The sequence below is a fragment of the Nilaparvata lugens genome, chromosome 7, assembly GCF_014356525.2.
Source record: "Nilaparvata lugens isolate BPH chromosome 7, ASM1435652v1, whole genome shotgun sequence".
Taxonomy (NCBI): Eukaryota; Metazoa; Arthropoda; class Insecta; order Hemiptera; family Delphacidae; genus Nilaparvata; species Nilaparvata lugens.
Genome location: NC_052510.1, coordinates 34,260,213 through 34,275,512, shown reverse-complemented (window position 1 = coordinate 34,275,512; position 15,300 = coordinate 34,260,213). Strand labels below are relative to the sequence as shown.

The window sequence follows — 15,300 nt, the reverse complement described above, 5'->3', positions numbered from 1 at the left end:
TATAGTCGTGATTCATGAAGCAATGAAAAGTTACATTGACATTTAAACATGCAAATTCCAACAAAAGTCAAGTGTTCTAAAAAAAATATTAATGGGCAATTTAATTCAAATTCTAGATTATAGAATGATGGATAGACATTCGCTGTAGTTTTATTCCATCATTCTACGTTTCAAAATTGAATACCACTCTCTCTTACTCACTTTTTATTTGATTGATTCTATGGATTTAAGCAACTTATAGCTTCTTCAGGCTATACAAATCTAAAACTTCACAAAGCTTTTTTTTGTGAGGAAATTGAACGAGTATCCATTATTATTTGTTTGTTGACAGGAAATATATTTGAAGGACGATACAGTTGTTAGTAGCAGTATGCTAGCACAGGCGCATCACAAAGAATGGGTGACTCTTGGATTCATCAGGTCGATTGCGCAGTCGTCAGCAGTCTGTCACTCACTCTCCACACCCAGCTGGCTCAAACTGCTCTTCGACATTGCAAATGCCAACAACGTGTCTCTCCCTTCTCAGGTGAAGCAAACCTCTCATTAAAGATGTTTATATCTACAGAAACAGAAAACTCAGTGAACGTTATCTTCTTGTGTAATGTTGGTTTACAGCAAGCGAGATAAGTTTCGATCACAAGTTATTTATTAATTTATCACATTGTATACAAATATTCTACCAATATTCAACGCCTCCAGATTTTTCCTGTGGGGTTATCACGAAGGTTTACCAATTTACTAAGACATTTCTTCTGGTCAGCGAAATTCGGTCAATCATATGTGAAATCAGGAGACTGCTGGACGCAAGTCCAGTTCATTGGCATTCTAATTAATGTTACTCATAAAATCAATAGAATTGTACTGATCTCATTCTTGGACGATCCAGTCGGGGGTCCAGGGGGCGGAGCCCCCTTGCTAGACGGATATGGCGAGCGAAGCGAGCCTGACAGCTAGTGTATCATAAAATCACTTCAAAATCAATTCCACTTGACATGGAGAAAGGCATTTATGAAAATAGAAATGAGAAATAAGCTGATTCCGGCTGGTGTAATTTGGTTTTCACGATTCAAGAAGACTTTCTAGTTACTGGATACTCGGGTAGTTAGCCCCTCTACCATTGATTGATCAACACCATTGGTTTCCCACTGGTGGCCGAGTCTGCTCTCGGAATTCCTGTAGCGGAGCCGTAAAGTAATACAGACACAAATTTTTTAACCGGCTAACTCATTTCCGCACAACTTCACAAAAATCTGAATTTTCCATGTATTTAGAAATATTGACGCTCAAATCTATGACTTTAAATTGAACATTTTTAAGCTTTCAATGTCTCTAAAATTTAATTTATTACAAAGTTGAAGTTGTCTAATTTTGTTAACACTAACACTCTTCAGTTTTAAAAAGTCATGTTCCACCAATTATGTTTGTTAAGACTGTATACCTATTTAAAACGTCTCAATTTTGAGGCTCTGAATTTGTGGATCACTGATTACTTTGAACACTGTGTTTCAATTCGAATTAATAGTAATATTATCGTCATATTATGATTCTTTTCCATCATACCCTTTAAAAGTCAACATAATTTTAATGATCACTAATCGTCCAACATTCTAATCACACTCTTCAATCATAACAGCACAATCACTACCGTATAGATTTGTAACACAATTTATTCTAATATCTTGCAATGTATTGTAAATATTATACTCAATCTTACTGGTTTACTTTTCCCTTATCCACAGTTGTTGACATTCAGACTATTGAAAGTAGTCCTCACAAATGGTCTCTTGGATGAAGATCAGAAGAAGAATGTGCTAGAACGGCTGTTCAACCTCCTGGGACATACCGCGCTAACCTGTCAAGCCGATGTTCCTAACTACTGTTCAGGTATCTATCTTACGAATCCGATTGTACCTTTTTGCAGCAATTCGTAAAATAATGTTCGCCTTCACGTAGAACATTTTCTTCAAGAATGAACCACAAATAAGATTTTTTGTTCATAAAGTGCAAATGCAATATCCTGACAGTTACTATACAGTGACATAATAAAAATTACCATAGTTTTACTATATTACTTTGAATATTTGTGTAAGATTTCATTTAATATATTGAAGAAAGGTATCTTAAGGAAGTATATCTTTACATGTTCAATTGGATGGACGAAAAGTTTCTTTTTTGCTGTGATAGAGAAGATTGTGTTTGTGTAAACTATAAAAACTATTCATGTAGATTATTATCAAATTTATTGATTTACTGAATACTTAGTAATAGTAGGCTTCTCATTCAAATGCTGTAAGATAATTATGCTCTGTTTAAAACGGAGCATTATTGTAGTTTGTGCATTTTTTCAATCAATGCAAGTTAAAAATATTGGATTCTTTGGAAATTTAATTATGATGTATGAGTGTAATAGTTATCATTTCTTCGTTTAGATGTCAATCGACAACATTGAAGGGAAGTATCCTTGTGATCTAAAATATAATTCTAGGAGAATATTCATCATTGGTTTCAGATGGGAAAGTGTGCGTGCCATTGACAGCCTCGCACACGACCACTGTAGTCCAGGAGTGCGTCTCGCTGCTGCGAGCTCTGCACAACCACACCGAGTGGAATCTGGTTTTCAACAATATTGTCGCCAACAATTTGGCCATTGCTAGCGATTTGCTTTCTCATCCCTTTTTGAATCTCAGTGTGAGTAGCTGAACCTCAGTACCATCCGTACCAGAAACATTTAGGGCCGTTTGCACAGTCAAAGCTTAAACTCGATTCAATCAGATGTTGGCTTAAACTCAAAATGAAACACATTATAACAAACGAGACTTGACACGGATTTAATCCAGTTTAAAATGAAATTTAGTTTAAACTGTCACTGTGCAAACGGCCCTTATACGTTATTATTGTCATCTCGGCTCAATGTCCTTCCGGTCGATAGCCTTGTTCTCTCCCGATCGTAGCTATACGATTTTCAAGTGTTTGAGTAAATAATAGCTAATATACTATCTATTTTATAAGTACTATAGCCCTGTTTTAGATCATATTATATATATATATATATATATATATATATATATATAATATATATATATATATATAAATTAAAACAGGAGACACAATACATAAATAGATTGAAAACACTTAAAAACTTACATTAGAAAGTGTTTTCAATCTATTTATGTATTGTGTCTCCTGTTTTAATTTATCTGTAATATGAATTAAAACAGGAGATATAAGACATAAGACATAAATAGATTGAACACACTTAGAAACTTACATTAGAAATGGGGAAATTTAACAGAAAACACTTTAAAGTTTTGTAATAAAAATATAAACAGGATACACACGACACGGATAGATTAAAAACACTTAAAAACTTACATTTAAACGAGAATTTTCGGAGACTGGGCCCCCTTTGTCAATCAACCAGGAAGTGAAGTGCAGATTTGAACATTCTAACAGTCGTGACCACAGAGACGCGGTGGAGATGTTGTGTAGACCATAGAGCACAGACGAACGGAGGCGCACTGATTGAAGGAGCATTATGGGATTAGTTAGTGGGCCATGATGGGTTATTTCAAGCGGGAGATTTCAAATTTGAGTGGGTTATGGATAAGGAAAGGTGTAGATTATGAATTGATAGAAAATATATTTAAAATTAGAAATCCAAAATGAAGTAGAATAAAATTAGAAAATGGAATTATAGAATTATAGAATAGGTAAAGCTCAGAATTCGACTTCCAAAACTTCATAATGAAATGTTCCCGAATAATATAATGTTATTGTGAAAATAATAATAATAATAATAATAATAATAATGATGGTGGCTTCATATTCAAAGCCAGGAATAGGATGGAACAGCTTCTAAAGAAAATAACGACAGCTAGACAGCAGGCATCCAGAGTTCAAAGTGTGATTGACTTCTTGAAAGCAGGAAGAATATTTACCCCAAGAATAAGGAGGATAGCTCATAAGATAAGACAACAGCATCACACTTTGAATGTGAGAGTACTTCTCACTATCAAACAACATTGTATAGACAGGATACAGGCACTGAAAATTGCTCAACAGTCCTTGAAAAAGAGAGTTAGATGGGTTGATGATAATGCTACATTCAGCCTCAACCCTTCAAGACTGTTGGAGGGACAAAAACCTGTAGAAGCAAACAATGCACTACCTGCTGTAGAGGAGATTGAAGCTTTCTGGGGGTCAATCTATGAGGTTCAGCCTCTGCTAAATAAGGAGACTCCTGCCTTGGGGGCCTTTGCTGACATGTGCAGATCCATACGGAATGAGAGGGAAGATTGTGCACCAGTAACTGAGGAGGAGGTGAGAGGAGTGATTAGAGGCTTAAGGAACTTCGCCTCACCAGGCCCTGATGGTATTAGTGGGTACTGGTGGAAACATCTGCCTTGTACCCATCGTCACTTGGCACGGATATTCACCAATTATTTGTGTGAACATCACCCCATCCCAGGTTGGCTGGTGGAAGGAAGAACGATCCTCCTACCCAAAAAGGGTGATTTGTCCAACCCAGGCAATTATAGACCAATCACCTGCCTGAATGTCTGCTACAAGATCCTTACAAGGATCATAAGTGATCGAATATTGCAGCACATTCAGCCAGTATGGCAGCAGTGTTTTGAGCAGCGGGGCAGTAAAAGGAACATGGCGGGCTGCAAAGAAAATTTGATTGCTGATAGATGCATCATGCAAGATTCAGTTCAATATAAACGTAACCTGTCCATGGCCTGGATTGATTACAGGAAGGCATTTGATACCACATCACACCAGCTAATAGTGCACTTATTACAATGCCTTTCTGTGCCTCCAAGCATAGTGAGATGCCTGGAAGATCTGTTTGCCCTGTGGAAAACCCGTTTTGAGGTCAGATCACAGCAGAGAATGGTGTCAACTAGAGTGGTAACTTATAGAAGAGGTGTCTTCCAAGGAGATTCATTGAGCCCTCTTCTATTCTGCATTTCACTGCTGCCATTGTCTGCTGCCCTGAAGAAAACAAAGGGCTATTGCTGTGGCACACCAGGAAACAGGATCCATAGAGTGAGCCACCTTTTCTATATGGATGACTTGAAGATTTATGCAGCTAGCAAATCTGACCTCAAGTTGGCTGTAGGTGTGGTGCAGCGATATTCAAATGATATTGGCATGTCTTTCGGGTTGGACAAGTGTGCAGTAACACATCTCCTGAAAGGAAGGTTACAGGGCCTGGTGCAGGAAATGGAGCTTATTGATGGAAGCATAATAAGAGCCCTGAGAGCTGGAGAGTCATACCAGTATCTGGGATTTGATCAGAATCAAGCTCAGGATACTGTAAAAATAAAGATGGCTCTCTGCAGTGAGTATAAGAGGAGACTCAGGAGGCTCTGGTCATCTGAGTTATCTGGTAAGAATAAAGTTGAAGCCACCAACATGCTCGCTGTGCCGGTTCTCACCTACTCTTTTGGAGTGGTTAAGTGGAATCGGAATGAGCTCCAGGACCTGGACAGGGAAACCCGAAAAAGGATGCACATGGAGAGAAGTTTACATCCCCGCTCTTCTGTTGCCCGAATATACCTGCCAAGGCATGAAGGGGGCAGAGGTCTACTTGGTTTGGAGAATCTGCACAACAGGGTGGCCTTACAGTTTGCCTGCAGCATACAAAGATGCTCTGATCCCCTTATGCAGCTGGTTCATGACCATGAAGTTGCAGGGGTTGGGGCCTTCCTATATAAGGCAGCACAGCATGCGGCAGATACCCTTGGTCTCGATTTTCGCACTGATCGGGAGGAGGAGCATGAGCCTAATCAGCTCAGGGCTAGAATAAAGACTGCTGAGTCCAGACTCCTGTTGCAGCAACATAAGGACAAGTCCTTGCATGGTGTTTTCTACAGGCATGTTGAGGAGCAAGGCTTGTCCAAGCCACTGACTTTTGCTTTTCTGAAGTCAGCAGCCCTGAAATCTGAGACTGAGGGTTTCATACTGGCATGTCAAGATGGTGTCATCAACACATTGTCATACCGCAGCAGAGTAATGCACATGGATGTTCCTGATATCAGTTGCAGGGTGTGTCATAGAGCACCAGAGACGATCATGCACATCCTGTCTTCTTGTTCTGTGCATGCAACTGCAGGCTACATCCATCGACATAATGCTGCTCTGCGAGTTCTCTATTACCATCTTAGACACTCATATGGTATCGACAAAACACCAGTGCTGCCTTATGCCCCAGGGGAGATTGAATCTGTTGTGGGGAATGAGAGGTGCCGAATTTATTGGAATTACTCATTCTCTACCACCAGGCTTTTAAGAGCCACAAAGCCTGATGTTGTCCTCCTTGACATCACTTCGAAGACAATGTATGTCATTGAGTTTTCAGCACCAGCTGAGGGTAACATTGTCACCAAAGAGGAGGAAAAACAGACGAAATATCATGACCTACTAATGGAGCTGCGCAGGCTAAACCCAGGCTACTCTGTGAGAATGGTGGTGTTGATTGTAGGTGTACTGGGAGGCATGAGACCTTCATTTTTGGCCAACCTTAGAACGATTCCAGCCTGTGAGAGACCTGCTGCTGTGCTTGCAGGTCAGATGCAGAAGGCTGTCATTCTTGGTTCATTACGTCTACTCAGAGCAAACGATTTAATGGTAACGGACCCAGTATGATTGTTTACCACATGGAAAGGGTGGTCAAGCCCAACCTCACATAATATTATTATTATTATTATTATTATTATTATTATTATTATTATTATTATTATTATTATTATTATTATTGTGAAAATAATGGTTACAATCATAACTGTTCTGGATTGCAGATCGAAAGCGAAATGGAAACAGCAGCATTACAAGCAAATGGCATTGCTGCCCTGTTAGCTGTTGGAGAGACAGACTCTCATGTTCGCATCGGTGGTACAGTCAGCAGTGAATCTATGGGAGAAGGTATGCATGTGCTCACAACTTACAACTCTTATAAGCTATTTGTCTATAAATTCTATTCAAACATTAACTTTAATTACTCTACGTATCCTCACCTGGCACTTCAGCCCGATCTTTCCTTCATTTTTTCTCAGTCATTCTTTCCACTTCCAGCTAGCTTATCCTTCTCGTCTTGACAAAACGGTAAATATTCTTGCCTTTGATTATCTATTATTGGTTTATCGTATATCTATTATTGTAAAATTTGTTAATTATTTATTACTTTGTTATATTATAAATCTTTGGGTATGATATAATATAAAATAACTCATTGTCTGTATTTTCTCTTTTGTAATTCAATTATTAATCACTGTAACATTTAAAATATTGGAAACAAAACACAATTTTGACTTTGACATTATAACAAAAAATACAACTTTTAAGTAAATCAAACTCACTGTATAATTGATAAACCATTCCTGTTTAATCTGAAGAAAAAACCTGGTTATTTAGAAGACGATTATAGAAATTATGATCATATTTGGAGTAATGTTAGTTCTGATATCATTCTACATCTTATTATCAGTTCTAGAGTATTCAATTGCTTTACTAGTAGGAGTTTGATGAAACCTCGTTAGTATTTGTGACATCATTTGAATGTTAAGCATACATTTGATTGCCTGATCTGCTTCTATATAACAATTCCTTCAATACCTTTACTTTTTTTTTAAATCATTGCAAAATAATATTACTGTTACCTAATTATTAAAAATAGTTTTTTATAATTTAAAAACAATTATGTAACCGATCAATTATTACAAATCCATGAATAGCTAAGAGATTTTTAAAATCAAAGTCCCTAGTTGTAATCACGTCCATTTTATGTCCAACTTCCTAAAATTACTTCTTCAACTATCATTATTATAAGTTAAATCTGGTATTTTTCGACCGTTACATGGATTTTTTTTCAATTTCAGGAACCGTATGCAAAATCAGTCAGAAAAATAAGTTGGTAGTTCAGTTTTGCGAATCGGAAAATCCTATGAAGCTGCCTGTTCATTTTGTAACAGCTGTTCCATCGCCTCCGTTCAGCTTGGAACGAATGCCACTGTCTGAATCGATACTCGATACTTGGGCAACTCTGCTCTCACTTAGCACAGTCAGCCAGTCCTTCAAAACTGTTCCAGGTAATAAAACAAAAAGTTTATGATTTTTGCTTTATGAATATCACTTATATATCTGGAATATTTATTTGTTGGTCAAGTACAGTTCTAACGACATTCAGTTTCTACTCAATCAATGGTGAATGAGAGTGAAGTAGAGAGTATATTCGATTTTTCAAATACTCTAGTATTTATAGTTTATACGTTAATCTAATGTTCAAATTGAACTCTGTCTTAGTTTATCCCTAAACTAAAATTACAATTGGGTAGATTGTTGCCTACCCTACTTGAGCCGATACCACACCTGTCATGCAGCTTCCTGATCCTATCCATTTCCTATATTTATTTGGGGTGGAGGGGTGATCACATGAAGAACATGTTTGGTATGCAATGCACCATTCTAGGCCGTTGTCAGCCGTGATCGGATCGGAACGCTGCATGACAGGTGTGGCCCTAGCTTAAGCCATCATTCACCACTTAGAAATTATGTCTCAGTAAATACTGGTGTGAACATGTCAATTGCAATGTGGATGTCTATTTCAATTCATACAACATTTCAAATCTAGTTTAAATTTATCAGTTTTAGGAAACGTTAATGAGTGCATGACTGTTATTAAAACAGTCACTCTGTTTTATATGTACTATATGTAACATTTTTAAAGTTAACAGTCCAAAACAAAGGAAGAAACACATTTTTAAGTAACTACCATGTATTTCCAAAAATGAGCCATTTTTATCAAATTTTATTCCGCCATAATTATAAAAATAATGCAATAAAAATGTTATTTTGAATGTGGATAGGTTCGATAAACGTGGCGCTGCTGCGCAACCAACAGCAGCTGTTAGCCAGCATGAAGGCGTGCAGTGTGCTGATCGAGTACCAGCAGAGACTGCGCCGCATACTGAGGCGCCCCACCCTGGCGCCGTGCGCCGGCACCTCGCTGGAGGCGCTCGCCCTCAACGAGTGTGACGACATGGAGCCTGACTGCCACTCCCACTCCCTCCTCCTGCATCAGCTCATTGCCAACGCCGTCCAGCCATCGCCGCTCAAGGCCGAGTACACTCGAGCCGAACTTGAGGTCACTATAAACAAGATCACAAAGAACATTTGTTATGATAATTTAATTCAATTAAATCATTTGTCATTATATAACCATCATTCTCCGGGAATATTGCCATTCGATATGTAAATTGTCAAATCGGTCTCACAATATATTATAAGAATATACAATAGCATATAATAATACCATACAATAAAAATCTGGTGTGGTACACTCACACAACTTTCCTTGCTCATTGATCTATAAGCTTCATTCTTGAAAGAGGATAATTTCGGGGAATAACATTATGCCGATTGGCGGCTAAATAGTTGAAACTATGATTATACTATTGTTATTGTTTACATTTTCCTTTGTTTGAATTATGAAATTTGAGGATTTTTTAAAAGTTGTCAAAACAGCTGTTCTACAAATAAAATATCGACATGTGTTCTTTTGAATAAACTGCTCTACCTACCTACCTCACGCACGAGAAGGAGGTTACAAAGTAAATTTCTCAGGGATGGGGTGGACCCCCTGTTAGTTTCCCAGGGAGGAGACTCATGCCAGTTAATAGAGCTGATAAATAACTATACAGGGTATGAATTTGAAAAAAATCGGTCAAGTCATTTTTGAGAAAATCGTGATAGAAATTCAAGAAAATTCATTCTTCTCAGGAATATTACGGAGCTCCTGCAATTTTCCCAGAAATGAGACTCATGTCAGTTGATAGGGCGTATAAATAGCTATCTAGGGTATAAATTTGAAGAAAATCGTTAGAGCCGTTTTCGAGAAAACCGTGAAAAATATGGTTTTTAGCCATTATCCGCCATTTTTTCCGCCATTTTGAATTGAATTTTATTGAATTTCTTATTGTCGGATCCTCATGGTATAAGGACCTTAAGTTTAAAATTTCAAGTCAATCGGTTGATTAGGAATGGAGTTATCGTGTTCACAGACAAACACACACACACACACACCACACACACACACACACACACACACACACAACACACACACACACACAAACAGACCAACACCCAAAAATCATGTTTTTGGACTCAGGGGACCTTGAAACTTATAGAAAACATGAAATTAGGGTACCTTAATTTTTTTTGGAAAGCAATACTTCCCTTACCTATGGTAATAGGGCAAGGAAAGTAATGAAACGTATAGAAAACATGAAATTAGGGTACCTTAAATTTTTACTTTCCTTGTCCTACTACCATAGGTAAGGAAAGTATTGCTTTCCAAAAAAAATTAAGGTTCCCCAATTTCAAGTTTTCTATATGTTTCAATGGCCCCTGAGTCCAAAAACATGATTTTTGGGTGTTGGTCTGTGTGTGTGTGTGTGTGGTGTGTGTGTGTGTGTGTGTGTGTGTGTGTATGTCTGTGGACACGATAACTCCATTCCTAATCAACCGATTGACTTGAAATTTCAAACTTAAGGTCCTTATACCACGAGGACCCGACAATAAGAAATTCAATAGAGTTCAATTCAAGATGGCGGGAAAAATGGCGGATAATTACTAAAAAAAAACATGTTTTTCACGGTTTTCTCGAAAACGGCTCTAACGATTTTCTTCAAATTTTTACCATGGAAAGCTATTTATGAGCCCTATCAACTGACGTTAGTCTCATTTCTGGGAAAATTGCAGGAGCTGCGTAGTATTCTTGAGAAAAATGGCGGATAATTACTAAAAACCATGTTTTTCACGATTTTCTCAAAAATGATTGACTGATTTATTTCAAATGCATACCCTGTTTAGTTATTTAACAGCTCTGTCAACTGGCATGAGTCTTCTCCCTTGGAAACTAATGGGGTCCACCCCATCCTTGAGAAATGGACTTTGTAAACTCCTTCTCGTGCATGAGGTAGGTAGGTAGAGCAGTTAATAAAAAGAACACATAGTCGAGATATTCAATCTGTAGAACAGCTGTTTTGACGACTTTTAAAAAAATCATCGAATTTCACAATTTACACAAAGGAAAAAGTACTGTGAAAACAATTATATATACACATATACAGTAGTCTGATCTATACAGTAGTCTAGTTTCAAATATGTTGCCGCCAATCGTCATTATGTTATTCCTCTAAATTATTCTCTTTTAAGAATGAGGCTTACAGTTCAATGAGCAACGAAAGTTGTGTTAGTGTACCACACCAGATTTTTTTGGAAAGCAATATTTTCCTTACCTATGGTAATAGGGCAAGGAAAGTAAAAATCAATAAATTTTCAGTCACAATTATAGACTATTCATCAAAATAAAATGAATTCCACCTTGAAATCTACCAACAATAAACTCTGCCACCGAGTAATAGACTCTCTCAGTTAACATTGAACATTTTTTAAACAGATATAATGAGTCAATTTCAAGAATGTGTGGCGAATCATCTGATTGCCACCTGTGATGTTTTCAACTGGTATAGTTTGTTTATCACTTGTACCGTAACAGTTTTATTTTCATATTTATCAAAAGTTCAATTTTGTCATTCGAACATTAAAATTAATTCATCATTCATTTAGTTCCATTTAATCGATTTCAACATAGGAATCATCAAATTAAATTCCTATATTGGTGACCCCGACGATTGAAAAACAAGAATTTTCACAAATATTTTGCGTGAGTATTTGATTTGATGATTGATGAACAAATTTTCGAATCTGCGTGAACGTGATGCACAGTTGCAGCAACCCATTCAAAACCACGAAGTACATCGGGTATCTAGAAAGTTGCCACCATTTTGGTTGGACAAACCTCGTTTATGGTTCCTTCAGGCAGAATCTCAGTTCACACTGTCCAACATCGTAAACGAGATAACCAAATTCCATCATGTTGGGTCTCAATTGGACCAACGCACGGCAGCCAAAGTTGAGGACGTTATTGCGAACCCTCCTCCGCTCAACCCATACACTTTCTTGCGCGACAAGATTATTGAACGTTTATCCGCGTCTGAGGAGCAACGCATTCGACAGCTCATCAGTACGGAGGAGCTCGGCGACCGCAAACCGTCACAGTTTCTTCGCCATCTCCGCTCTCTGGCGAATGCGACCGGCATACAAGACAATTTGTTGTGTCAATTATGGCTTTCTTGTCTTCCGCCAAATGTTCAAACTATTCTCGCATCGCAACCGGAGTTGGCACTTGACAAACAAGCTGAACTGGCTGACAAGGTTAGTGAGATTATACCATACACATCTACTTTTCCAGTCAATGCAGCATTTCATGGAAAATGTACTGAGAATGAGTTACTAAAGGCGATTGTCGACTTACAAAAGCAAGTCGCTGAATTATCTGCTTCTCAATCACGTCAATATCGTTTTCGTTCACGCAGCTCTAACCGCAACACTAAAAATGTAAACAAATCAACTGCACGTGAAAAGGCGCACCAATCAAAAGAGGGCCTATGCTGGTACCATGATAATTTTCAAGAAAAAGCTAAGAAATGTGCCAAACCGTGCAGCTGGTCGGAAAACAACCAAAGCAATCAGTAACGGCGGCAACTGATTGCTGCTTGTCTGCATCTAATAGACGTCTTATTGTCACTGATAAAAATTCTAAAATTAATTTTCTAGTTGATACAGGCTCTGACTTGTCTGTTTTCCTCGGCGTAAATTACAATGATGTTCTCCTGTGAATTACGAATTAAGTGCCGCAAAATCAAAACTTATGGGTTCCTAACCCGGAGTTAGGACTCCGACGCAATTTCTTATGGAGATTTGTAATAGCTGACGTTGACGTACCTGATTTCTTTCTGATTTTCTGATTTTCTTTCTCATTATCACCTTGTACCAGATTGTCGCACCAAACATATCATTGATGCCTTCACCTGGCTTAACTCGCAACCTGTCCCAGAGCAGCATTACAACCATCCAACATTCTTCTGCTTATTCTTCTCTCCTTTCTGAGTTGGCGGAGGTCACTCGTCCCCCTGGTTTACCACCACATATAAAACATGAGACTGTCCATCACATTCCAACAACTCCGGGACCTCCAGTTTCAAGTAGAGTTCGCCGGTTATGCCCTGAAAAATTGAAAATTGCTCGCAAAGAATTTGATGACATGTTAAAAGCTGGAAAACTCGCCCTTCAGAGAGTTCTTGGTCGTCTCCGTTACACTTAGCACCGAAAAGTGACTCATCTTGGCGTCCCTGTGGCGACTTTCGCAGGTTGAATGCTCGAACAATCCCAGATCGTTATCCGGTTCGCCAAATACAAGATGCTACTTATTTTATTGATGGATGCACAATATTTTCGAAAATCGATTTGGTCAAAGTTTATCAGCAGATACCAGTTGCTGAGGAAGATATCGGTAAAACCGCAATTATCACTCCATTTGGCCTTTTTGAATTTCCTTTCATGACATTTTGTCTGCGGAATGCTGGAGAAATCTTTCAACGATTTATGGATGGAATTTTACACGGATTGGATTTATGCTTTGTTTATATGGATGACATTCTCATCTATTCACGTTCTAAAGCGGAGCATGAAGATCACATTCGAAGTGTTTTGAAACGTCTTGTAAAGTATGGCCTGGTCATCAACCCACTAAAATGCATCTTTGGTGTCTCCGAGATTACTTTTATTGGATACAGCATATCTGCTGCCGGTATTCGAGCACCTGAAGACCGTGTAAAGGTAATCCAAGAATATCCTTTACCAAAAACCGCTCAAGGGTCCCGCCGTTTTCTTGGCATGCTCGATTTCTATAGGAGATTCATACCACATGCTTCTGAGTACGAAGCTCCTCTACATAGCGCAATCAGTAATCCACTTTTGAAAGGCTCCCAACCGATTGGTTGGACACCTGAACTTGAAGAAGCATTTGAAACCTGCAAGAACTGCATTTCTTCAGCTTCTCTCCTTGTCCATCCCTGAATTGGCGGACCACTTGGTTTATTTACTGATGCTTCTAACCATTCAGTTGGAGCATGCTTACAACAACTGGTTGAAGGCATATGGCAACCTCTTGCTTTCTTTTCAAAAAAATTATCGTTGAAAGAAGGCGGTTGGCCTGCATACTATCGTAAGCTACTTGCGGTTTATGCAGCAGTGCAGCATTTTCGCCACCTCTTAGAAGGACACCCTTTCACTATCTACACAGACCACAAGCCTTCAATCTATGCTTTTCAACAGAACCGTGAAAAACTTCCACCGATTCAACTAAACCACCGATTCATCTCTGAGTTTTCAACAGATATACAATATGTCAAAGGCACCCAAAACATTTTTGCTGATACACTTTCACGTATTGAAGCTATTAATATACAACCCTTGATTATGAGTTATTGGTCAAATCTCAAGAAATAGATGAAGAACTTAAGAAACTAACGCCAGAGAATTCTTCTCTCTCATTGGAACGTTTACCTATTCCCGGATCACCACTTACTGTGCTCTGTGATGTATCTACAGGGAAACCTCGACCGTTTCTTACACAACCTTTCAGACGACAAGTCTTTGACAGCCTCCATAACCTGAGTCATCCCGGACCCAATGCTCACTCAAGTTAGTCAGCAACAGATTTGTTTGGCCAAACATGAACAAGAACTGTCAAGATTGCGCTCGCGCTTGTATTGGTTGTCAACGAACAAAGATTACTCGACATTTTCATGCTCCTTGTGGAAATTTTGTGACACCTACAAAAAGATTTTCTCATGCCCACGTCGATCTGATTGGCCCACTTATTCCTGCACGATCTTTCAAATATTGCTTAACGGTCACAAATCGTTTTACTCGATGGCCAGAAGTTTATCCACTATCTGACATAACTGCAGAGACAGTGTGTCATGCACTTTTGGATTGCTGGATATCTCGTTTTGGTTTCCCAGAAACTGTGACTACAGATCGCGGGACACAATTCACTTCCAACCTCTTCAACACATTCGCCAAGCTATTTGGGATTCGACTCAGAAGTACAAGTTGGCATCCTGCATCAAACGGTATGATTGAACAATTCCATCGCCATCTAAGAGCCGCAATTATGGCTCATGCTAAGGCTGATTGGGTTGAAGCCTTGCCTCTAGTACTTCTTGGTATTCGATCTGTTTTCAAGGAAGATATCAAGGCTACTACATCCGAATTAGTATATGGAGAGACTCTTCGTTTGCCCCTTGAGCTGCTTTCTTCAAAACCACAAGACAATAATCTTGACATCTCGGTCAGTTTTATTTCAAGCTTGAGACAATTCATGTC

General features: G+C 38.5%; 1 protein-coding gene across 1 annotated transcript in view; it reads left to right on the top strand.

The window, feature by feature from the left end:
- Positions 1 to 15,300, top strand: part of LOC111051412 (E3 ubiquitin-protein ligase HERC2) — a 258,746-nt gene that overhangs the window by 109,630 nt on the left and 133,816 nt on the right. The window contains exons 39-44 of the mRNA XM_039431914.1: positions 332 to 526; positions 1,740 to 1,884; positions 2,510 to 2,688; positions 6,807 to 6,930; positions 7,884 to 8,093; positions 8,871 to 9,148. Coding sequence (XP_039287848.1) covers positions 332 to 526; positions 1,740 to 1,884; positions 2,510 to 2,688; positions 6,807 to 6,930; positions 7,884 to 8,093; positions 8,871 to 9,148 — 1,131 coding nt within the window. The remainder of the gene's footprint in view (positions 1 to 331; positions 527 to 1,739; positions 1,885 to 2,509; positions 2,689 to 6,806; positions 6,931 to 7,883; positions 8,094 to 8,870; positions 9,149 to 15,300) is intronic.